The following is a 26,702-nucleotide window of genomic DNA, read 5'->3' on the forward strand; positions in this document are numbered from 1 at the left end:
CCACAGCCGTTATCAGGTCATTCCACAGATTTGCACCTGACTACAAACAAGAACTGAGGGCATGTTTTCAGGTAGGTGTGGTCAGGAATATATCAGCCTGTAGCTGCTTGAGTTTTCACCCAACAGGAACCTCACAGCTTTGTCAGGTAGTCTATGACTGCAGTGTTTCACATAAGACTTGCTGTCTGCCTCAGCAGTGACCACTCTCTTGCTCTGGAGAATAGCTGCCAGCAGTAGGCTGTGTCTCATGAATATGAATCAGATCCAACCCTAAACCCCACAAAAAGGGAGCCAGAAGTCACCTGTTTTACCATGATAAAAGATTCTCATGTATGAGCTTTAATTTACAAGGGGATTAGAGAAGCGATAAACAAAATAAATTAAAATAAATCAAATCAAATAAATTAAAATAAATTAATTAGGATGTTTTTGTTTAAATAGTAGCTCATTATATATTAACTGTTAAATCAGTTTTTATGTACAAACAAAACATTTACAATCAAGTTGGTATTTTAACCTTTTATAACATTTTACTCGTTAAAGCTATGCTCACACATTTACTTTGCGTCATTGTGGAATGCCATCTAACATTTTAGCTGCTTAAGAGGACAACAACACAGCCAACATCTTTCAAGGCTACCGCTTTTTCAGATTTCTTCATGATTGGTCACTGTGTAACCATCCCAGTCTGACATTTTCAGACTGAAAGCTGTCAGTGTCTCAAATGAAATCAAACTAAAATAAAACATCTCTGTTATCTTCATCTTCAGGAGGTGAGCGATGCAGACACAATGGAGCTGATTCACAGTTCGCTGGGGCGGATGACAATAATTCGTCAGGTTTTTCCACTGTGGAGGGACACCAATGTTCGCTGTATGAGGAACAATCATCGTATTTCGTCCCTCCTGTGTGACCCACAGGAAGGCTACCTGCAGTCACTGGAGGTAAATAATAGAAGAAATTTCAATGCACTATTTTAAAAATGAAAATATGACTTTAGCAATCTAACCACAAACGTGATGCATGTTATCAGCATTTTATTTGACAGATTAAAAAGCAGTGTGTAATTATACAAAAAGAAGAATTTTTTTTTATTTATTTTATTGTTTGTAATTTGTTTTTAAATCATCTGAAAAGTGTAGATTGGGTTTGTTTTCAGAACCTCTTGAGTAAATATTTGAGACCAACATTTTACAGCAATTAAAGCACATTTTTTGGGGGGTACATTTTCAGTTTTGCAGATCTAGAGACTGAAATATTTGGGCATCGTTCTTTAGAAAGTACCTCAAGCTTATTCAGATTGGATAATGTTTTTAGGTTATGCCACAGTTTTAGGTCTGGACCTTGAGTTGCTGATTCAAACAGAGACATATACTTTGATCTATTATGATCACTCCATAGTAGCTCTGGTTGTAAGTTTAGGGTTGTTGTCCTGCTGTCAGGTAAACCCTCACCCAAGACTTAAGTGTATTGCAGCCTTTATCAAGTTTTCTTCCAGTACTGACCTGCAGCTCCATCCATTGTCCTAAAAACTCTGAACAGTCCCATTGCCCCTCCTAGGTTAGAACATTCACACAACATGATACTATTACCACTATGTTTGAGACAAAAATTGGGTGTGTTGCATTCATGCCAGAATGTTAATTCATTGTTTCATCTCACCAAGGCATCTCCTTTCCCTTAGTCAGTTTGTGGTAAACTTTACCCTTCTTGTGGTTGTCTCCCAACCATGACCTTCTTCCTGCAACCCTTCCATCAAGGCCAGATTTCTGGAGAGTTTGACTAAAAGTTGAAGTGTTGACAGATTTTCCCACCTGAGCACTGGATCTTCGTAGGTCCTCCAGAGTTACAATTGGCCTCTTGACTTCTTCTCTGATAAATTAGTTAAGGTGGATGGTGATAATTTGGTTTCCAGCTATGCCATAGTCTTTCCATACTCAGATGATGAATTTAACAGTTCTAGATGAGATATTCAAGGCTTCGGATGTCCTAACTCCTCTAAATCTTTCTTCAACTTTATCCATGACCTTCTTGTTATGTTTTAATCCAGTTCAAAAATATTTGCTCTTCATGATGCTGTTTGTTCACCATGTTTCTTTAAGATTTTTGTGGCACCTGTGGCCTTTATTGACAGTAATCAGAGAGGAATTTGGCAGAGAGACGAGAGGGGAAGTAATGTGATCAAGTCAAAGGTCAAGAATCTATCCCCGGATGTGTCAGGAATAGTAGCTTCAATCTATGTGGTGTATGTTGGGTGTTGGTTTAAAATCCTTGTAAATACACTGGGGTTGGTGCTAATGTGAAAAAAACTGAAGAATATTTAAGTGATTTAAATGCTCTTGCAGGGCAATACAACTGACAGAAAATCTCTGGTTTCAAGTTCTACCATTGAACTACAGTTATGTTTATTGCTTGTTTTTTCAAGTCATCTTGCTCAATACCCAAACATATTCAAAAAAACAATGGACATTTTATTGAAAGAGGTAACATTTAATATTAAGTAAAAATGTGAGCCCAGTAAGGCAAAAGTTATGAATTCCTCTCCGGTATAGCACTGTGATGCTGTTAACTGATTCGTTTGTTCTTCTGAATCTCTCACCATGGACTCATGTTCCTTTCAGTTCTAAGCACCTCGTCATGCGGTAGGAAAACAACTACCAAACTGGTGTTTGATGGGTCCTCTGCAATCATTTCTTATTTCTTTTCTTGGAGTACATCATGGAGAACTGCTTTGCTTGTCTTCTGGGTCCCTGCTGTAATACTAAAACATTAGTTTGGAAGACCATACATGACCTGAATTCATTTGGTGATGATAGATAACGACCAATTAAAAACACTTAAATTGGCAAAAGGAATAGAAACATCCAAAGTAAAATATTGACTTAAAAATGCTCTAAATTTACATAAAACATTGCATATTTTCCAAAAGCAACATCATAACCTACAAATTCAAATTAGATTATTAGTAGTGGTACACTAAGATGAGAGAGTAAAAAATCCAAAACATGCAAGCAGTACGGTTATTTAGTTTAAACTCATGTTTAATTCTATGCATTTTTAGGCTTTGATTTCTATTTGGAATACGGTTTAAGCATTCAGCCACAGTGCAGCTGCTGTCAGAACATTACAAATATGAACAGATTATGTATGCATCTGAATGTATATTAAACTCCCTTGGCAAGATAATTATGAGAGAAATGGATGCCTATGAATGCAAATGACTGCAGCAGTGTTTCCTGGGAATTACTAGCATAACTAAGTAAATTGTTATCTTATACTATGAAAGCTTGTTTTAATTGATGTTCTACTGAAACTGAAGTCCAAAACACCTCAAAATCAGCACATTATAGTAAAACTAGAAATTGCCACAAATTAACCTTTCGGTGAGGAAAGTCCATAAAATGTTTCTTTATATGTTTTGTATTAAATATTTTTTTAACAGAGGGCCAACCATAGGTGAATTTAACCACTGTCAAAGAATAATTCTCAAAAAACATAAGTTGTACAATTGTATTTCTCTGCAAAGTCATTCCTTTCCCTGGGTTTTCAGTATCTTGACAAACACTGCAATTTAATGCACTAAGAAGCCTCTTTCACAAAACAGTTCTGTTGCAAAGCCACAAAAGGAACCCTTTCCAAACTCTCTGTCTGTTCATAAATTACATTCCTGCCATTTCCTTCACAGATGCATAAATGAAGCCAAAATCACTGACCAGGACATGATGAACCAAAGTATTCCTGGTGTGTTTTTGCCTTAATTCCCATGGAACTAGAGTTACTGTATATCCCATTTTACTCCCGGACATCCACAAAAATCCATGGGCAAAATTAGTTTGTTGCTGCCTTGTTTCAAGCACTCATGCCACCTCAGTCCTTTCAGAAATCACACAGGCATTGGCAAGATGGTGTTCAACATCAGACTTGAAGTGTTCTCTGAAAGGGGTTAAATATATTTGTTTTCCTCCTTTACAGTTTGAAGACTTTAGTTCGACTCAATCAATCTTTATAGCAATGAATTTTCTTATAGCTCTAATGAAGTGTTAACTTTCCAGTTAGTCATTACAACATACAGATGGCAAAACCATGTGGTGTGTGCACCCAAAGTGTTCAATATTTTACGTAAACTAGCTTAAACATATCAGATAATGGCAGCAAAATAATTAATCTGAACAGTTAAATGGGAAAGAGATGGCAGTTCAACTCCTTTCAGAGCCAAATAGCTGTTATGTGACCTCAGATGTACTGAACTGAATTTCACCTGGATTCAGCTTCTGACACACTGACCTGCAGGCTAGTAAAGCTGATTCTCAGAATTTCTTCAAACAAATGAGTGGTTTGGTGTGGGAGCTTTAAAAATGTCATGAACTGAATGCCAGGGGTAGTAGCCAAAATTGTTCAGAAAAATAGATGTCTGTGGGACGATTAGTTTTAACTTGACCTAGAATACCTTGACTGTTAAATTAATTGTTACACCCTGACTGATTCCAGAAAGGATGCCCTGCTGTGTCCATGAGGTGAGAAATGATTAAACGAATGGCAGATCTGGAGTAAACTTAACAATATCACACAAAATTACCATAACAATGTTACTTTATCATGCAAAATATTTTACTGGCAGGGAGACTGTCATCTTCTGTGACAGAACACAATTAAATCTCTGATTGACCTGATAGGTTGTGAAAATAGAAATAGTGGACAATCATGAATGAGGAAGAGCTGGATTTTGTAAAGGAGAGAACAAAAGCTTCTGTCAAAAGGTTCACATAAAGTTCCAAGTGAGGAGATGTTTTTTTATTCATCCCCGAAAAACCTTTTAATTCGTCCTTGCAATCTGAGGCCATACTGAAGGACAGGAACCTTCTTTTACTCTGCTGCACTCAGAAGGGTGAACTTCAGAGGGTTTGTCTCCTGGGGCCCAAAAATGTACAATGTTGTCTCTTTGACAAATCGTCTGTGTGCTATGGAGTTGCTTTTCTTAAAATGAATATTTTCCTCTATCCAACAGGTGTCCAATCTCTACCTGTATGACAGTGTTTTGATGCTGGCAAATGCCTTCTATAGGAAACTGGAGGACAGAAAGTGGCACAGTATGGCCAGTCTCAACTGTATGAGGAAATCCACAAAGCCATGGAATGGAGGATGGTCTATGCTGGACACTATTCAGAAGGTTAAAGTCAACTATTTTTCTAACAAAACTAAACTCTGCATTCTTGTAAGAACTCAAAAATGTATTCTAATTTTAGTTTCAATTCTGCAACATTGCATTAGTCTATCCTAGATCAGAATATAAACGTCATTAGAGGACAAGTGAAAGAATATGATTCTTTACCACTACTGCTATGAAAGTCATGAATGATATAAATAAGGTCTTAGTAATAAGCAGACAATGCTGTCTTTGTGTTTCTGAATTACATAAAACCCTTCATAATATTGATCACTGGATTTTAATGGAAGTCCTAAAGATGATATTTCTAAATAAGGAATTACATTGTTTTCAAATTACATCATTGGTAGAATCCAGCCATTTAAGGTAGATGATTCTATCTTAGATTTAGCTGCAAGACAATAAGGGGGTTCCACAAGGTTCAGTTCTAGGCACGTTGTGTTATTTACATGTAAATAACTGGGGACAGAGCATTCCAAACTCAGCTTTTTACTTCTATGCTAGTGACACTAATTTAGTGCCAAGTAACTACTGCTGCAAAGGTGTTGGATCATTTCCAACAAGTTTCCAAAAAGACTACAAAAACAGTTCTCTAACCAACAAGTTGTTATAAATGCAAAGAATCAACACCCATGGTTTTTATTACTTTAAGAAAAGCAAGGTCAGCACTTTAATGAATGGTCAACAAATATTGTTGCCAGGTTTTAAACTTTTTGTATTTTAACCTGATGACACCTTGCGTTTTAAAGGAGCACACTCATCATCTTGAAAAAAGACTAAAGATTAATTTTGGATTTTCTTACAGAAATATGTCCTGCGTTCATTTTCTTATAACATTGAAATTGATTGGATTGACCTTTTTGTCCATCATGGACTATAGAGGTGTACCACAGGAATACATCTGCTTATTGTCTATGTATGTTAGATCATCTATATCACAATCAGCTGAGATTTAATAACTGGGGTTCTCATTTTCTGCGCCACAGTAATGTAAATCAGTCATTTGAATTCGTTTGACTCATCAGTCACTGTTAGGAGTTTATATACAATTCTACTCTGGGTAAAATCCTTTCTCGACAATTTTAATACAGATAGAGGGAAATCACAGTTTGAATTCAATGGATGTTTTAAAATGCTAGTGTCATGAGAAGCTTTTTGAGAGGGTTCTTTTTTTTTTACCTCTGATGTCTGCAACTGTCATCTGAACTATATCACCATAATGTGGTTTCTATTAATACATTTTAAGCCCACTTTAAATGTTATGGAGCATAGGCTCACCAAGTACAAGCATGTCTGCTACGTTTGTTCTGTGATTTGTTTTTGAACTGTTGCTGCTATCTTGGCTAGGTCTGCTTTGCAAAATTGGTCTGTGATTTTTAATTACAAACCTTTATTCGACAAGGTTCGACACACCTTGTTGAATAAAGGAAATTTTATATATAATAAACTGCTTGAGAAAGCCGTAGATACTTTACAAAGATCTGGGATGCATGCGTTGGTAAAATAAAAATATTTATGAAATCAGGACTAACTGTTATGACAGATGAATCGCACTGCTTGCGAAATGAAAATTCAGTGATTTTTCAAAAGCCCCAGAGGAAGCTGATTATTAAATGTGAACTCTACCCCTGGTTTCAGGATGGATTTATGGCAGTTCCGGGCTTTGATCTTGTTATACTTTTGTAGCCTTCTCAGTTTTTTCAATGAAATAAAGCCCCAAATACTAGAAAGGGGTTTGATCTCATCCATCTCAATCTAAAAATTGATTTTTCATTGTTGCATAGAGTCATGATGGTTTAATTTTAGATGACATAAGATGGTTCAGTGAGGTCAGAAGAAATGACGCAGGCACAACAGTCTTGCTGTCGTATTCAAACCATGTGTAATCTTTCTTCAAATTATGTTTGTTTGTTTTTTCTGTAACACGTTAATCTTATACCAAAAATCCAACTCTGTATCTCTCAACCTGGTTAAAAAGCACACGTTTTTGTTCAGAAAGACTGACAGAGCACACTGAACTTTGTTTTATGATCCAGTATTGACTCTATGTATATAAAAATGTAATTGCAATTTAGTTTAATTCACATTTTGTTCTTTAAGCACAAAAAGAAAATTCTATAAATACAGTCACACAACAACGTTTGATAAATTATCCTCATAGACTTAAACACAGCATTTTTCTGGAAGTAACTTGCTTTAATGTATAGTAAATTGTACATTAACTCAGGCTTTCTTATATATTTTGTGCAGTTCTTTTATATGGCAATCTTTACCTACTGTTTGGAAGGGTGGGAAAATGTATCAGTATTTCATATTCATATTCAGTATTTGCCCTTCAAAAATCAAAAAAGCCCATAAATTGGGAATAAAGTAAATTTCATGTGGCCAATAAATATGCTTTTTATAAAGTTAAACAAGCAAATCTAAAGTCTTAATAGATTTTCAAACATCCCAAATCATTTCTAAACTAAACCATAATTTAGCTGTAAATATCCAGATGTTTGAAAACAGAGACATGTATTTTCAAATATCCTCAAGGAAGGAGCAATGTTGAGCAACGCTGTTTTAGTTAAAAGAGAATTGAATACTCTAACTAATTAAATGAAGGAATATAATTAATTAAAACTACTTAAATATGTTAAAAAGTAATTTCATTATTACATAAAAATGTGCAGAAGAAAATGTTGGGACAGATAAAACAAAAAGGAAATCTTCTTTTGAATGTGTAATTTGTTTTTGATCATTAATTGTTATTTTGTTAAAAGTTGCTTATTTTAACTGTGTAAAATGCATTTAGTTTGGCTTTTAAAGGTTGTGTATGTTTGCCATGTTTTATGTAATGGCCACTATCACCACAATTATTTTTATTAGTCATCTCCTCGTTTTGCTTTATTTCCAGTGTGAAATAAAAATGCTTCTCTAAATTAAAAAAAATTAAAAGAAAAAAAGGTGTTCTCTATTTTACCAGCAAAAAGACTTTACATTCTGCTTTTGTTGCAACAGGGACGGATCAGCGGCCTGACAGGATTGATGGACTTCCGCGCTGAAGGCTCTAATTCCCATGTACAGTTCGAGATCCTTGGGACTAGCTACAGTGAGACTTTTGTGAAAGATGTGAAACGGGTCAGTCGGTGTTTTTATTATATATATATATATATATATATATATATATACACACACACACACACACACACACATGTAAAGTTGTTTGCAACAGCTTTTCCTTTCGGCAAGCTCACAACCTAAATGTCAGAAATAACTAGTGCAATTTGTTATAAAGAAAAGCCACAGCTTTTTAGTTCAATATAGAACAGTGTCTGTGCCATGTCCCAGTTTTATAGTCTGTGCAATATGCTGAAGGCAGGTCAATTAGAGCTCCCTTATGAAAGTCCATTCAAGGGGTTTTCAATGGGTAAATTCAATTTTGCTCTGACTTGCATAGCTGTCCATGGTGCTGAGATAACCTTTGATGAAAGTATCCTGTATGTCTCAATGCGACTACTTAACTGTATGAGGCTGGAAATAAAATAAACCTTTTTTCATGCAAACTAACTTTAAATTCAGTTACTGGTGTTCATTAGACCAGCTGTGTTGTAGATGGTTTCTTTCTTTTCATACAATTTTTTTAACTATTTTGTTAGAAACAAAGAAGTCTTTTATGCATTAGCAATGAAAAATAAAAGAGTAGTAGAACAGCATCAGAACTGCACAAGTTTGTTTAAAAAAAACACTTAAAAGCCTAACAAGTTTTTTCTTTTATCGTTTTTATCCTGAGAATGAGTCATAACATAACATAACATCACTGCTAGGACGGCTGTATGTGGATCATCTGTATTCTGATCACTGACTTTAATGCTCATTGTGCTTTACATTAGTCTGAGAAGTGTCAGGTGTGCAGGTGCCCTCTACTGGACCTCTCGAGCTTCACAAAGCTGCTACAATCTTAGATTTACCACACAACAACTCTTGGTTTTCATAAATTAAAAAATTTAAACATATTAGAGAAAAACACACAATGTACATGCCTGCTTGTGTTTAACCTAGGGTCATTTGATGAGTGCAGGCATTCACAAATCTAAATGAAAACAAGCCAGCTAAGGACTGCTGCTGACTTGTTACTGTGAAATGTTTGATCTTTGAGTGCTGTGCAGCTGAACCGAGAGATTGAGAGCATTATCTGTGCACTCCGTTCTCAGCTGTAATTGCTGCTTTTTGTCCTAAATCAGTCAGGGACGTCTCCCAGAATGAAGAAGAATCGGGTTTCTTGACAATCTATGTAGAGCAGGACTGACCAGAAGCGGTAATGAAGATTTAATCACCACTCAGCCTGACTGAAATCATGAAGCCAATTCATCATAATATGGCAATAGCATTAGCAAGTAAGACACACACAGAAAAATTTAGACACATTCATGTTAGTCATGAGAAAAGCATGTTACAAACAGCAGAGACCCACTTATAATCATTTATGATTAATACAAACAGAACATTGAGTCAGGTAAATGCAGAACAAACAGCAGGAAGCATGCCAACATTTGGGTGCATGTCTCTGGAGATCATCAGAGACAGACAGTCAGCAGGGCCTGATTATAGAATGGCACCCAGTGCTGTTGTTCATTAACAGGTATGTTTGTGTACCTGCAATACTGGACAGAAACCATATATTGCAAGAAAACAGTAAGAAATCTAATCAGTTGATGTATATCCAGCATATTTTAGAAGGAGACAGAACTGCAGGATTGTCTCTGCAGGATGAGAGTAAGTTCTTGTTTCTTTGAAATTGTGATTCCTCATTCTGCCCTCCATCAACTCACAGTGTTTCTCATTTTGTCCCACTTTTAGTTTTATATTTTCTAATGTCCAGACCCTCTCTTCCACTTCTCCTCTGTGGTAGCTTCCTCTTCTGTCCCTTAACCTTTTACTCTCATTTTCAGCCCTGGTTTCCTCCCTCTCCATCATCATTTATCTGCATTCAGTCCATTTTCTACCCAGCCTGATGGCTCTCAGATGAGGCGTCTTTCTGGTTAGAAACTGTAATGAAGACTGAAATACTATTTCCAGAATGGCTACTGTGAGATTTCTGCACCATCTAGTGCTGATGCAGAGTGATCGATGCTGTTGTTGTTGTTTTGGTTTCCCGCTTTGCTCTTATTGATGTGTCAGCTCATCTTGAAGCTGATATTGCTAATGACTTCCAGCTTACATTGAGCTCTCATGGAGAAAAGTCTATTCATTTGAATGTAATTGCTCCTACAAGACAAGCATCTTGAATGCATCATGCTGTATATCATCTCTCAAATGTTCCTTCAAAAGCAATGTATCATTATTCAATATCATATTTTTAACACTTAAACTATCCATAATGATATTCCAATATGATGTTTCGGATTAATGGTATGCATGTTATCTTGAAAATACAAATCCATTCTCTTCTCATTTGTTTTTTAGGGGCAGTGTTTCTCAAATGACATTTTGCTAAGTAAAAATAGCAAAATGGTACATAGTGCAATTGAGTCATACAGTAAAGCTGTATGAAAGATGGCTATCACTGTTCTGTTAATACATGGTAATTGTTTCTGTAAATGTGCAAACTTCCCTTTCAAAAGCAAATCTGCTCTCACTTGCCTGTTTCATTGGCAAGCACCATGCACCATTAAGCATCAGTCCTTGCATGATCAGTTCAATCTGGTACCATCAGATGTTAAAATCAATAAATTGGTAGAGATTCACAGACATGCATCCATTTCTTCTGCCGCTGATTGGCTAACCAATATTTTTTACACAAATTGTTTATTGGTGTTGCTGGACAGTATTGTCAAAATTATCAGATGTAGTCTGTGGTGTAGCAGTAAAAGACAGATGCTATTAATTTGCTACTTAGGCACCTGGGGTTTTAGGCCCTACATTGGGAAGACAGTTCTATAGGAAAATATGTATTTGCTATACTATAGCTAAATATCAAAAACTATAACAACCTCAGTTACGGTTAAGACACATTTTCTATCTTCTACTGTATTAAAATGTTACCATTGTCAGCTTCAACATCTCAACAACTGAGAATGTAAATAAAGTGTAGACATTGAGGGCAGTTAAAGTCTATCCAGCAGGCTAAAAAATTGATATATAGAATTTGAAATGCATGGCTCTTGAAATGCAACATCCAACTAAATATCACATTCAAACAGTCCTTTGTAACATTGCACACATTGACATAGCGATTTCTACTGTCATTAGATATATTGTGCAGCTCTAGCCAGAATGTTGCCATTATCTCTGGTTGCTAGATCCTTGTCAATCAATAATCACAACCAATAACCTAGGCTATAACCTGACGTATGTTGTTTAATCTGGAGCTGACTCTCCTACTGACCAGGCAAAGTCTGTCCTCCTAAAATAAGCACATTCTAGTCATTCTGTATTGACAAGAGGCAGCTATCAGTTAATCCACTGAAGATGAGTTAAGTGTACAGGCACATGTTTATTAGTCACAAGGTTAGAACAGAATTTTCTTATTGGCCATCATCACCCTTCAAGAAGCAATTGCTGATGATGATAATGGATACAGGGTTCCCCATGAGCTTTAATGTGCAACACTGCATGCTGCATGTAAAACGCCATCACATTCATCCCACTGCTCAAACTAATTCCTCACTGACTCATCAAGCACCAATGACATTAAATATTCTCTAAAGGGCACTTCTCTCTTGCCAACAATAGATCTGCAGGGGGCTGATGGAAGTGTTGATCCAACAATTAATTTGCAAAGTGCCGAGAAGCCTGGCTTTTATAAACGCACTCTCTGGCCTCATCCTGTTTTTAAAATGTCCCCTGGCTGCTTGGAATCTCTCCCACAGGTGTTAAAAGCAAAAAACAAGCCAATTCACTGACTCATTTGCACCTTATTATAGTATTTGTACAATTCCAATTAGTTGCTGCATTCACAATAAATAAATTGCCATCTGTAAATTGAGAAATAAATTGTTCCAAATTAGTCTATTAATAAGAGACCAACACCTGCTAAGACTGCAGCCCCATAGTCAATTACAAACAATAATACAAATGACAAATTACTACGAGTGCCTTAAAGCACATCTTATTCAGCAAGCTAACAGCAGTAGACAGGTCAAGTTATATTGTAATAGATCATAGTATCAGCAATATTATTTGCAAAGCAGCAACTACCACAGATAATTTTGAAAAGTATGTGTTAATAAATTACTCACAGCTGTCTGCATATGTAAAAAAAAAGATTACACTGGCCATACTAAAATTTTCATGCCACAATCCCCTGAAAAAAGTAAAGCTCTTTTATCTTAAACAGTAAAATAATGAAGTATTATGAGAATTTTTCCACAAACCCTAAAGTATTCTTTCTCATGTTCTCCAGTTAATCATCATTATTTTAAATGTACATCATCCATTGTACCTGCTCCTAGTTTTTCCCACTTCACTGGGTGATTTTTTTGTGAATGTGAGAGGCTGAAAGCAGTAATAAGACTTTGCTCTTACAATAATTTGCATATGTGCATTTCATTCTGCATTGTTAATGCTGAAAAGGCAAAAAATGCCTTTGAGAAACATTGATGCATGCATTAATGGGTTTCGAACCAAATATAGATAAATATGACTTTGGATGTCTGCCAATGTTATTTTGTGGTCTAAAAACGGTTCATTTAAGTGTTAACTGTTGCTGTTTGTTATTATATGTAAAAACTAATATGAATAAACTACCCAGACACTGTCATCTTTACAGTTGCAATTTCTGCTTATATTTTCAGTTATATTCATAGCATTGATAATTTCATAATAAGAATCAGATTTCCATCATGTGCTAAATCTTATTTACATACTTAGAAAAACAGCAAGGTGCCGGAAGTGTCAGACTTCAGCACTTGAATGTACAACATACAATTTATATTGATTTAGGTAGTTTACAAATAAACAAAATAGAGCATAAATATGTTATATCACTAGATGGCTAAGGGTTCCAATGAAATTCTTGGTACCTGTAGAATATGCATCAACAGGCATAAAGAGGAGTTTGAGGTGACTTCACAGCAATAGTCTACAAGAGACTATGAGTGTTTTATATTTCTGACCAGCCTAAACAGCAAATCTATCACTCATTGATCATATACTATAGGATTGTCGCCAACAGTATAACTAATAAGTACGGTCCATAAGCGTATGCTAAGATAGATGTTACAACAGCACAAGGTTTAGAGTACTGTATGTCACGGGCATACTTTATTGGAAAAATAAATGACCGGCCCACATTTAAAACAAGGTTTAAATATTGTCTTATAGGCTTAGCAGTGCTTGGTACATTTTCAAAGTTTTATATATTGCTTCATGACCTAACCTTGCTTTTAACTCTATCAATGACCTGACTGTGTTCTTTCTTCCTGATTGGTTCACTAACATTTTCCAATGAAACCTCTGAAGTCGACACAGAACAGCTTTATTTGTACAAAGACTGAACAGAATGTATGACATAAAGTATTAGGTGTCTTCTTAAGACAAGTGGAAGCTGTGGATTTTTTTTTTTTTTTATTATTTTAGGGATATTATTGCAGGCAAATGTGACCTAAATCCGATTTTCTTTTTCCCCGTATGCAACACATCTTGCTCTTTTGTAGCAATCAGAACAGCCCAATTCCGATTTTTGTCACCTCCTGAAACATCTGAATTGTAGCACTGTCATATTTGGTACTAAATCAGATACAAATACATTGGTTTTCAAAGGATCCATGAGTCTAACGTTTACGTTGCATTTTTTCCGATATTTACATCATTGTCTTTTCTCTGAGTACACAACCACATAGGCTTCCCATAAAACACCGTTAATAGCTGTGCTGTCTTTTTTCTTACCTTTCTGTATCTTGTTATGATGTGGTCATCATATTGTTGGGTTCCATTGCTCAATAACTTAAAAATCCAAAACGTAGACACTGACATCCATTTTCTATTTCTGTGAATAGTGCAATGCTGTGTTATTTCAATATTCTCCTTCTGCACATGAGGGTTGCTTTGGGTTCGTGAACCGTTTAGACTGAGGTCTGATGGCGGTCGCAATTAAATAGTACTTTGAACCACCACACAAATAAATATGTATTTCAGCAAAACAAATCAAGCATCAAGACCTGCTGTGTGAACATAAAGGCAGCAGCCTATATTAACATCCCACGCTTTTCAGATTTGTATTTCTATAATAAAAGGTATATACTTCTTTATGTTGGTCTATCACATAAAACATCAAGTACATTTAAAGTATGCGATTCAAGAATTTTGCAAACCACGCTACGTCAACTCTTAAAATAGATTTGCGTCCAGTTCTTTTTTGACGAAGAAATTATTTTCAAGGAAAAAGCCTTAGCCTTATGGAGACAAGTGGTGATCAGCCATACATTTACTTGGTATATGCAGGTGATGTGACTTTGTTGTATTTATGGTTTGTGACCTTCCCAGTGACACACTGGTAGGCAAAGCTCTGTGAAGTAGAAGTGTTCCTCTTAAGTGTTCTTTGGTTTACAGAGCAAGGATTGCTCAGTGTTTTTCATAGAGGACAAAACTGCTCATGGAGAAAATAGCCCCCTGTGAGGCTGCAAGTGCACACTGACATTTTGCCTCAGTGCACACTCTGAAACACAAAAACAAAGCACAGTCATGTAGACAGATGGGCAGAATTATTATGAGTAATTTGAAAAAAAAAACCTGAGAATCGCAAACAAGGCAAGGTTCCCAACTATCAGGAGATAGCTCTTATTTAAAAACAAATCAAAAACAAGACAAATCGGGAACCTATATTGATGGAGGAAGAGGAAGTACTAGAATCTGTAAAGACTCCAGCTTGCATCTCTTAGTTCTTAGTGCCAGATACCACAGGCCACCATCAGATGTACTGTTTGTTGGTCTTTGCTTAGGAAGTGTGCAGTTTGGCACCTCTCAAAGAACCAAAGCTTATTGGCACATCAGTTAACATCAACACAGATGTATGAGCTGGCATCATTACACTGCACACCAGCAAATGTGTGCTCACAACTCACAAGTTGCTCATAATCTACTTTCACATCAACATTTCTTACATAACCTTATAGCTAAACCTTTGCTTCTTGTCATAGAACTGACATTACACAGAAGACACATTTACTGAGTGACACTATAGCGGGATATACAGTACACACACAAGCCAGTTTGCCACTAAGCAAGAGTCACTTTATTAATGAGTTTGGAGTGAAGCTATACATAGCAATGAACTGCACTTAGACTCGGCAGGTAGGTTGTGACAAACAAACTGAAAAAGAAATGTAGCTTTGATTTTCTCACGTTTTTTCTTTCACAGCCGAATACCTTTGTTGTTGCTTTGTGTTTCAGTAGTAATGATTTCTTACAAATGCATAGTGTATGCTTTCAAGACTGCACAGATCTTGCTGGTGACACAGACATACTTGTGTTTTTTTAGAGATAAAACAAGAGCACAGAAAACTAATTTTAAAAACACAAAGCTAATAGCTTTGTGTTCTTGAGCTTTTTTTCCAAGCTACTTTAAGGTCCAAAGTGCTAGTCAGCTCAAAGATTGGAAACTTTCAAATTGGAAAGTTTTACAAATTGCATTTGATAAATCTGAAGATTTTACTGTCTAAAAATTATATGTAATATTACAAGTGCCCCACAAAACGGTTTTGTTTCAGTCAAAAAGTTTCATGTAAATTATGGGAAACTTATAGGATAGAGAAACACAAAGTAGCTCATAATTTTGAAGTGGAAGGTAATGTTTACATGATGTTCTTTTTTAAGAAAGCACACTCATGGTTTAGAACCACCCAGTCATAGTCAAATTAATATCCAACTGAGTATTGGTGGCAACACTTGAAAACTGATGCTCACAGATGCTCTCCAGTCTAGCTTGAGCTATTTTGTAAAGGAGAATGGATAAATATTTTAATCTTTAAATATTAAAAGCTGATAGAGATGTACCCCCCAAAACATTTGCAGATCTTATTGCAGTTAGAAGATGGTTTTACAAAGTTCTGGCTCAGGTGGCCAAACATATGTTCATCACACTTCAGATTTTTATTTGAAACAAAGTTTAGAAACCACGTTTCATTTTCTTTCCACTTCACAATTATGCTCTATGTTGTGTTTAAATATAATCCCAGTAGAATACATAAAAATTTGTGGTTGTCATGTGACAAAATACGAATACGTTCATGGGGTACCAATATTTAAACAAGGCACTAGAAGGGGAACACTTTTAATATTGAGTTAAATGAGTAAAATAATGAATCAACACATGAAAACAAGCTTGTTCAAATGAAATGAGTCTTGTTCTGTAAAGTTAATCATTATGGGTCTGCCATTTTTATAGATCAGAACAAAAACCCTTCAGGACTAAAGTTGTAGGTGGAAGTTATAGTCAAGTCAAGTTTATTTATATAGCGCTTTTCAGCAACAAGCCACTCAAGGCGCTGTACATAAGGAGAAACATTACAGTGATAAAAAAAATCAAACAACAAAGGTAATTAAAAAATAAAATAAAATAAAGAGAATAGAATGATGGATAAGAAAATGAAAGGAAAATTGGACTGAAAACGTAACTAATATTGTTTAGATAACACATTCAATGGCCACTCTAAACAAATAAGTTTTTATCTGGATTTAAAGCAACTTAGGGTTTTGGCGCTTTTACAGTTTTCTGGGAGTTTATTCCAGATTAGTGGAGCATAAGAATGACAAGCTGCTTCTCCATGTTTGGTTCTGGTTCTGGGGATGCAGAGTAGATTTGAGCCAGAAGATCTGAGAGGTCTGGGTGGTTGATACTGACAACAAGTCTGTAATGTATTTTGGTGCTAAGCCATTCAGTGATTTATAGACTTACATAAGTATTTTAAACTCTATTCTCTGAGCTACGGGGAGCCAGTGTAGGGGCTTTAGAACTGGGGTGATGTGCTCCACTTTCTTAGTTCTAGTGAGGACGCGGGCAGCAGCGTTCTGAATCAACTGCAGCTGTCTGATCGACTTTTTCTGCAGACCTGTGAAGACACCGTTGCAGTAATCAATTCTACTAAAGATGAACGCATGAATTAGTTTTTCAAGGTCCTGCTGAGACATTAGTCCTTTAATCCTGGAGGTATTTTTTAGGTGATAGAAGGCCGACCTTGTTACTACCTTTATGTGCCTCTGAAGGTTCAGGTCTGAGTCCATCACTACACCCAGGTTTTGAGCCTGATTGGTGGTTTCTAGCTGTATTAACTGAAGCTGTGTGCTAACTTTTAAACGCTCTTCCTTTGGTCCAAAGATTATTACTTCAGTTTTATTTTGATTCAGCTGAAGAAAATTTTGGCATATCCATGCATTGACTTCTTCTAAGCATTTACCCAGCGCTTGAATGGGTTCATAGTCACCTGATGACATCGTAACATATAGCTGTGTGTCGTCTGCATAGTTATGATAACTTATGTTGTTGTTTATTAAAATCTGAGTTAGGGGGAGCATGTAGATATTGAATAGAAGGGGCCCTCAGATGGACTCTGTTACTCTAAATTCCTCCATACCAACACTCTGGATCTTAATCTTCATAATATATAACTCTGGCAACAAGCTAGACTTCAGGACATGTCTTTCGAATTGAAAAGCTGGAATTCACTTATTTTCCTGCGAATTTATAAATTTAGTATAGCAAAACTTTTAAAAACCTTTTCTTTTTCTTTTTTTTTTTTTTTTACTAATTTGCCATCTTACTGTGCTGTAGTGTATTTCTGTGGGGGGAAAATATCTTCATGTTTCCTGAGGGCCAAAAGGCCTGTGGCTTGACCTTGGGCCATGAGTCTTGTTCTGTCAGCTCAAATCAAAGGCCACTCCAAATGAAGTGTCATATCCCTGAGAATCCTTGTCCAGCCAGCAGCACAGATTAAGAATTTAACAAACATCAGCCTCACAGAATGGAGCGACGGCTCTAGAGGCTGACCATGTGGAATGAGAAGTTTAAAAACTAAAGGATCGCGTGGACACAAGACACAAAGTCAAAGAGGTGTCTAAAGCTCAGACTATATTTGTGGTGACTTTATGTGAGGAGTTTGAAGTAAACTTAAAGTGTTCTCTCATTATTTTAATAGTCTCTGACATTTCTGCAGTAGAATGTAAGGAATGGTGCAAACTCCTTTTACAACAGAGGGTCTTGTTACTTGTAAACCTGTTATTTAGCGTCCACTGCTGGGAGTTGGTTGATGTAAATAAACATTGACTACTTACTATCAATTAAAGATAGTCGATAATGTAGGATAATTGCAGCAAGCAGAACTTTTATTTTATTCTGCAAATTGATTCTTGACTTTCACATAATAGATCTTTTTTCTGCTGTTACTCCCTGTAAAGCACCATAGTAGTTCTTGTTTTTAATGTGCTTTGTAAGTAAATACATAAATAAAATTGACAACATTCATTTGCATCTTTGTCCTTTAGAGAATACTTGGATTTACATTTTTTTCTAGTTATTTATTGCTCAACTATCTGATTTAGTTTTTTCCTTCTCCCTTAGCTGGCATCTTGGGACTCCACTCGTGGGTTGAACGGCAGCCTGAAGGAGAATCGGATAGAGAGTGGTATGCATGGAGTGACACTCAAGATTGTAACATTATTGGTAAGTTATAGGAAGACGCTGAATCTATTAACACTTGGGCCTCATGTCGGCAAATATAGTAACAAGGTAAACATGAACAAGGATCAGGTCACATTTGTCACTGCAGGATTAACTTGTAGTTTCTGGAACAAACTAAGTACAGAGGTAAAATTTATTTTAACAATTAAATTTTCTGCTCCAGCAATTTAATTTTGTTACTTTTAATTTTAAGGCGTTGATGGGCTTTTAATGATCTGCAACAGTCTCAGTATTTATTTTAGACTAAAAAAAGGCTGATGCGAATAAAATTGAAGCTAATGTGAGAAACACTGCAGAAAATGTCCTAAAATTGTAAACAAATTAAATAGTCATTTGATTATATTTAAATTTATTTAGTTGTACCTCTACAAGTGCATCTAAATGCATTTAATCGTTTTTTTTTAATAAAACAATTGAAGCTTAGTAATTCAGTAGCAAAAGTGAAAGTCATTATATAGATTCATTAAACAGGTTTAAATATTGTGTTTATTACTCTTCATTTTGATGACTATCCATTCATCCAACATTTTCTGCTCAACAGAGATTGTGTTCTGGTTGCAACTGGTCCAGTAGGGACACCCAGATATTCCTCTGCCCAGGGAAACTTTCCTGCTCATTCTGGTGGATCCCAGTTGTTCCCAGGCCAGAAAGGATATATATTCCCTCTAGCAAGTTCTGGTTCTTCCCCAGGGTCTCCTCCCAGTGGGCTTTCCCCAAAAAACTTGTCAAAGGAGGAGCCCAGGATTTATCCTGATTAGACATCTAAATTACCTCAACTGGTCCTTTTTAATGTGGAGGTGCAGCAGCTCTCCTTCGAGCTCCCTCTGAACGAGGGAGCTCCTCACCCTCCCTCTAATGCCGAGTCCTACCCTACACAGATCATTTCAGCTGCTTGTATCCTGGATCTCACTCTTTTGACCATGATGTTCTGACTGTAAGTTATTGCCAGAACAGTGGCATACTGGTAAAGTTGCTATTGCTGGCAACAGTGGGTCCATCAACAAATTTTACCTTATAGACTAAGAACAGGATGTCATGTAAAAGTAGACAGACAAATATTTTTGGTAAGTGGCTTCTCATACCCAAGGCAAACCGGTGTGTGGCTTAGTCCATACCTTATTAAACTGTCCCTAACTCTTGAATAGGCTTTGCTTCACAAATGCTTCAAGGCTGTGGTTATCCCTGTTACTTGTACACCTTTTCCTTCCACACTTTTTCCTTCCATCCAACTTTCCAATAATGGGCTTGGATACAACACTTTAAACAGAAAGCTTTTTTTCACTATTAGCTTTTGTAGCTTCCTTTGCGAAGGGTGTCAGTGACTGTCTGCTGGAGAACTGTCAAGTCAGCAGTCTGTGAGCCCACAACTGGCCACAACCTTCCTGTATTAAAAATAAATTTTTAATCTTGTGGAAAATTCTATTTTATTCAAAAATTAAATGTTAGGTTTTCATCAGCTGTAGGCCATAATAAGCTAAATTAAGAGAAATTAAAATTAGAAAGAGAGACTTAAATAAACACAAACTTTTGTGTAAGTGTGTGTACTAACAAAATTAAGTTTCACTTTTTAATTTACTGACTTGAACAAAATTAACTTTTAGAAAACATTACAATTCATTAAATTGCACTTGTACACTGAACCATGTAAAGGAATTTAAGAAAATGGCCAGGGGAAAAAATTTCCATTTCAAGATCAAGTACAGTTCATTGACCTTTACAATTGTAGTTAGAAAGTCATCAGTAGTTGAGAGAGAGAGAGAGAGAGAGAGATGTTTTGATGCTGTTCAATTTTAAATATAAAAATCTTTGTGTGAGAGAACACCAAACATCAGCTCCAAACATATTTTTCTGCTGCAAACAAAATTATTCCGAAAACCATTAAATAACAGCAGTTTCTCTAAATGTAAGACCTCACTTTTCCATGACAAAGTCTCAGTCTCAGCCTTAATCCTTTACCTCAATCACTTGTCCTCCTCCCGTTTTTTCCTCTTTTCACAGATTTACCTGCACCATATTTATTTACATAAGTTCTGCTCAGTGTTCTCCTGGCAGCGTCACTTCATCAAGTCATTTGCCCACTTTAACACCCCTCCTCATTCTATGTTCCCCTCCCCTTCCCCATACTGCTCAGCTTTTTTCACTCCACCTATTAAAATCTGCCATGACACTTCCACTCATAAAAGGGAAACCATGGTGGGAGACAAAAAATTTGAAATAGCTGTTTTCACTTTGATGGACTATAGCGGTTGCCATGGCACTGTTTGTTATGGATCAGCAGTTGCTAAGGAAACTAGTTTATTAAGATGAAGTTTAACAGAGAACATACCAGAGCTATTCATGAAGGAATCTTATGATGACTTAATGTGTCCTGGTTTCAGCTTTCAGTCCGACCATTAAGAGATTTGGGGTGCATCTTGAATAATACGTGTCTTTGACTGAGTAGAATCATTGCTATTTTTTAGTCTGACCTTAAGACTCAGCTTTAAAAAGTGTGATGTTGCTTGTTATTATTACCATGTCTGTAACATCTTCTAAGGCCTGTTTTTTAAAGCATCCATGGTATTTACATTGATACAGGAGGAACCTTTTGTGATGGTGGCAGAAAACATTCTGGGTCAACCCAAACGATATAAAGGCTTTTCTATTGATGTCCTGGATGCTCTCACCAAAATCCTGGGCTTTAAGTATGATATTTACCAAGTTGGTGATGGGAAGTATGGTTCAGCTCTCCCTAATGGATCCTGGAATGGCATGATTGGTGAACTTATTGGCAAGGTTTGTATTTTTTCCACTTGACAAGAGAGCAATATCTGTACTCATTTCAAAATGATCATTTGGCACAGCATAGTGTCATTTAGGAATGAGAGCCTAAATATCACAATCACTGAACAAATCCTCAACATGTAGCTAAAAAAAAAACAATAGTTTGTCTTCTTCCATTGGGTTGCAACTTGTTTGGCAAAGATTTTATTGGATGGAATGAGTTAAACAATTGTCAGAGTAAAAGGAAATGTAAATTGATACACTCACCTGCATTACATAGTCCAAAAATTTAAATAAACATAAAATCTTAGGTTTTTCCTTAACAGTGTTATTGTATGTTTGGTTACCTGCTTTTTTTGCAGAAGCGTTTTTAGAAGAACAAAGAATACGAGTGAATAAACAAGTGATTGGAGCTTGAGCCTCATTTGTTACAGAAACACAAACAAACTAAATATTCTAAAAGTCATGAAATGGCTAATGAATCCAGGTCAATTGTGTGAGCTTTCCATTAAAAAAATACGTAAAAACATTTTGCTTTATTTACAGCGGGCCGACTTGGCCGTATCCGCCATCACCATCACACCAGAGCGTGAAAGTGTGGTGGACTTCAGTAAGCGCTACCTAGACTACTCTGTGGGAATCCTGACACGCAAATCAGAGGAAAAGATCAATATTTTTTCGCTGCTGGCACCATTTGACCTGGCCGTGTGGGCATGCATTGCTGCAGCCATCCCTGTGGTGGGCATCATGATCTTCCTGCTCCGGCGTATCCAGGCAGTCAGATGTCACAGCAACACAGGCCATTCACCACCTCCCACCTCAACCTCACTTCAGAGCGCCATCTGGATTGTCTATGGTGCTTTTGTACAGCAAGGTTAGTCATATACAAGTACAAAGAATAAACAACCAGTCCTAATTCTATGCGATTTTCACAAACTACTGATTCATTTGCATGGGTTCTCAAACATCATAGATGTTCTAATTGATTCTGAAATGAGGTCAAAGTTCCGGAACAACTATTTATCAAAAGCATTTTATACAATTTACTTACAACCTACAACCAAATATAAAAACTAATTAATGCCTGCAATTGTTTATTTGTGACTGTAAGTTGCACTAATTTTTGACACAAAGGCACAATTAGCAAACTAATTTTATGAAAAACGTCTGCTCAAACTTGATGCTCTACCCTATTTTCTTGTGTACAAGAATTATCAACATAGTTATAAGAAAATATTTCCAGTTGCAAACAAAGTTAGTGTGAAAACTAAAGGCTGACGTCCCATGACTCCTAATATAATGCTGTTTACAGCCGGCAAGCTAAGAGCAGCATGTTTGCTAAGCAACCGAATATAGGCTCTACCAGAGCAGATAGCCTGACTGATTAACTAGCTGATATCGGCTCATTATACTCCAAGCTTTTCTCTACACTAGAAGGAATGGGGAAAAAGGGATATTCTATGAAATTTTGTATTTTTTATTTGATATTCTTTCGCTAATTGTTTGAAAATCAAAACGAATGTTTTAAATTACATTATGACATATTATACTGTTAGAATCTCATCCTAGCCCATGAGGATACCCAGAGACAATTGCAATTCACAACCTAGTGTGAAAAATTAGACTGCTAAACCTAGGTCCCTATTGTTTTAACATTTTTCTCATAAATTTTTTTTTTTTTTCAGAATTCAGTGTTTTAGTAAGGTAAGACATTATTTAATGTAAAAAGTGTCTAGTGACACTAAAGTGAAAAAAAAAAAAATGCATGGACTCAATATTAAAATAATCAAAATTTAGTAAGGTTAATATGGTTAAGCTCTTAAAAATATACCCTTCAGTTATCAATAAGTATTTTTATGATTTTAAAAAACTTAGCAAGTATTTTATATAAAGGTTAACAATCATTATATTTTTTATAACATTTCACATGAAACAAGCCTCCCTTGATTTTTACCCCACTGAAGATTTTCCCCAGATGCTAGGCATTAGCTTGCTTCCTCTCTGTTTTGATAAGACTCTATGATGATTCGGCTTACGTTTTCTGTGCAGTTTCCATTAACGATGTGTCATCAAAACTATGTTTTTCCTCCTCCTTCATTAACTCTCAGAAGCCAATTGCTTTGAACATTATAATTATAAATGACTAGCTTTATAGCTGATTGTTGTGCTGTGTTCAGGTCTTTCCCATGCAACTCTTAGTTAAGCCTCAGTTGAGTCTAAAAAATGTTTGGAATGAGTCAAGATTGATTGATTGATTTGGTCCAGATCCATTTTAAAGTCAATCCTAGAGATTCATTGTCTACACTACTTGTTAAAATGAAATCCTCAATAAAGTAGGTCAAAATATAAAAATAACTTACAGCATTTTTAAGAACAAAAGTTTAAAAATCTAGAACAGACACATCTTCATTCTACTGTGTACCCGTAAGCCAATTAGGACAAATTTTATGGCAATAAATGAATTACAGAAATGCAGTTTTTTTTTTTATATATATATGCTGTCACAGAAAAGTGGATCTTTGACATTACAAAAACACGATGTCCCTGGCTGCTGCTGTCATAACCACTGAGGTATAATAACTTACAATAAACTGGAAGACATATGTGGTTGTCACTATACAACAAATGCTGATACAGTGGATGGTAAATTGTAGGCACAATGCCCACCTTAGCATTTTTAGAGGTGCCTTTCTAAAGGAGGACACCCCATCTTTACGTCTGGTGCTGATCCAAATATGTGTGTTTTTAACAAATGACTGATTTTAAAGCCCAAACTGCATCTATCAAAGTCTGGCATACTGCCTGTGAACCCCTTTTAACCCAAAACCCACTATATTTCAAGAGAAGCCAAATTCATGCCTTTTATCTGCCCTCTTTTTCCCGTCCTCGTTTCTGGCTCATGTTCCAGTGCTGCCACTTTTTGTTTGATTCAAGGGCTTTTTTTGAAGGGGCTATGGAGTTGTTGTTAATGCACTTTGATATGGATCTGACTGCAGATGCTTAGTGGCCATTGTTGGTAGTTGAAACTTGGCGTCCAAATACCCAAATAAATCCATAATGATATGCCAGGACAATGCTGGTTTCTGTTGTGTTCACTGCAACATAGACTGATCTCCTCCAGACCCCGAGTTTCACTGACGGTTTCCTATACAGGGAGTGTTCTTTTGTTCCAAAAGAAAGTCAGGCAGATGTAGGATATAATCTGAACCATCTCAGGGACCAAATGGATATAGAAAATTTATTTCATTAGTTAAGTGTTTAATCAATGCATTTTATAGATAAGAGTGCACCACTGAGGAGCAATTAAAGCAGAACATTGACAATTCACATTCATAACCTTAAAAAACGAGGGGAAAAAACACTCAAAGCCATGTGTAATAGAAATGATTGATGCTGTAGTGCAATACATGTGACAAGAACTTCGTGCAAGCTTTCCTGAGGTTGCAGCTGTACCGATTGTGACACTTTCAGACAAATATGTTTTCATCACTTTTCATATTCTTGAAACTTTCAGATGACATTTCTATGACTTTCCTCTTCAGGATCAAAATTCAAGCTGACTTTTTTCCTCATTCATCTCTTAAGCCATTTTTTTTTTTCAGAGAACAGGCTAGTGCAACAACAGAAATCTGATAACAACCTTACTGTGACACACCAATCTTCTTTATCTAACAAAAAATGAAAGAAAACAAGGAATAGGAATGTCAGGAAATTAGGCAAATGGTATAAATCCTGGACCAAAGACTGCTTGACAAACAGACCACAGTTTGTGTAACTGAAGGGTTGTGTGTCTAACCAGGTAGTCAGCAGCGCAGGAGCATCACAGGGGACTGTACTCTCACCATTTATTTTCACACCTAGATCTCCAGTACAAGACAGACTTCTGTCATCTGCAGAAATACTCGGATAATTCTGTAGTCACGGGCTGCATCAAACATGGACAAAAAGCTGAGTACAGGTAGCTGGTGGATCACTTTGTGGCATGGTGTAGAAACAATAATCTCATATTTAACGTGAATAAAACAAAGTAGATGATTGTAGGTCAGTACAGCTATCCACCAGGGAATTATAGAGTACATAATGCCCCCCTGCCGACAACTTTCATGTAGAAGCTGATCTCATTTTCCAGCAGGACTTGGTACCCACCCACACTGCCTAAAGTACCGATACGTGGTTCAATAACCATGGTATCAGTGAGCTTGGTTGGCAAGCAAAATAGATTGCTGTAAACCTACAAAAACAATCTATGTAGTATTGTCAAGAGAAATAAAAATGAGGAACACCGAACCCGACAATGCAGACGAGCTGAAAGACACTATTAAAGCAACATGGGTTTTTTGAAAACCCCAGCAGAGCCACAGACTGACCTCCTCCATGCCACAGTGCATTGATGAAGTTTGTGTTCACCTCTGTTTCGTATCTGCTGTCCTGGTTCAGTGCTGCTAACATTTGCTCCAAATTAGATGTTGGAACCATTTCAGCCTGGGTGAAATTTTCTGTGGGTTGATCGAAAAGCAATTTCGAATTAGTTGAAGATCATTTTTCTGAAGTGATTTATTACTATTGCCTAATGTTTCAAATAATAACACACTTGATGTCTTTACTTCTCACTTGTGAGGACTTTGTGGAGTTTTCATTTCGAAAAGTGAATATTTGTCCTTAATTGAGAAAAATGGCAGCATGTTTTACCACTGCAAAAACAATTAAAGGTGATGTCTTACAACCCTGCTTAACATCTGTAAAAATGGATATGTGGTTCTCTCTACACTTTTAAACCATTTTCATCTCAACCCCGTGCAGGCAGTGACTCCATTCTGGGCTCAGTGGCCCTGCGTATTGTTATGGGCAGCTGGTGGCTTTTTACCCTTATCGTGTGTTCGTCATACACAGCAAACCTGGCTGCCTACCTCACTGTGTCACGTATGGACAATGCAATCAGGTAAAACACTTTTTTGTCACACTATTTGAAAACAAATTGATCTATTTTCAATTTAAACAGGGCAAAATGTAATACTAACTTGGTGAGCATAAATAGTTGTATCTCTGTGCATCTCTTGAGATATATTCAGCGCACTTACGTTATTGACTGGGCACACATGTATCTTTGTTTTTCATGGC

At 36.3% G+C, this 26,702-nt stretch overlaps 1 protein-coding gene across 3 annotated transcripts in view; it reads left to right on the forward strand.

The window, feature by feature from the left end:
- The window catches only part of grid1a (glutamate receptor, ionotropic, delta 1a), a 377,320-nt gene that overhangs the window by 329,465 nt on the left and 21,153 nt on the right, over window positions 1–26,702 (forward strand). For 2 of the 3 annotated variants that reach the window (XM_047351890.1, XM_047351888.1), the window contains exons 6-11: window positions 771–944; window positions 5,006–5,167; window positions 8,168–8,287; window positions 21,399–21,596; window positions 22,131–22,458; window positions 26,385–26,523. In XM_047351890.1, the coding sequence (XP_047207846.1) occupies window positions 771–944; window positions 5,006–5,167; window positions 8,168–8,287; window positions 21,399–21,596; window positions 22,131–22,458; window positions 26,385–26,523 (1,121 nt within the window). Of the gene's footprint in view, window positions 1–770; window positions 945–5,005; window positions 5,168–8,167; window positions 8,288–18,701; window positions 18,804–21,398; window positions 21,597–22,130; window positions 22,459–26,384; window positions 26,524–26,702 lie in introns of all 3 variants that reach the window. The other variant, XM_047351891.1, reaches the window with a different exon arrangement.

This window comes from Girardinichthys multiradiatus, chromosome 22, assembly GCF_021462225.1.
Source record: "Girardinichthys multiradiatus isolate DD_20200921_A chromosome 22, DD_fGirMul_XY1, whole genome shotgun sequence".
Taxonomy (NCBI): domain Eukaryota; kingdom Metazoa; phylum Chordata; class Actinopteri; order Cyprinodontiformes; family Goodeidae; genus Girardinichthys; species Girardinichthys multiradiatus.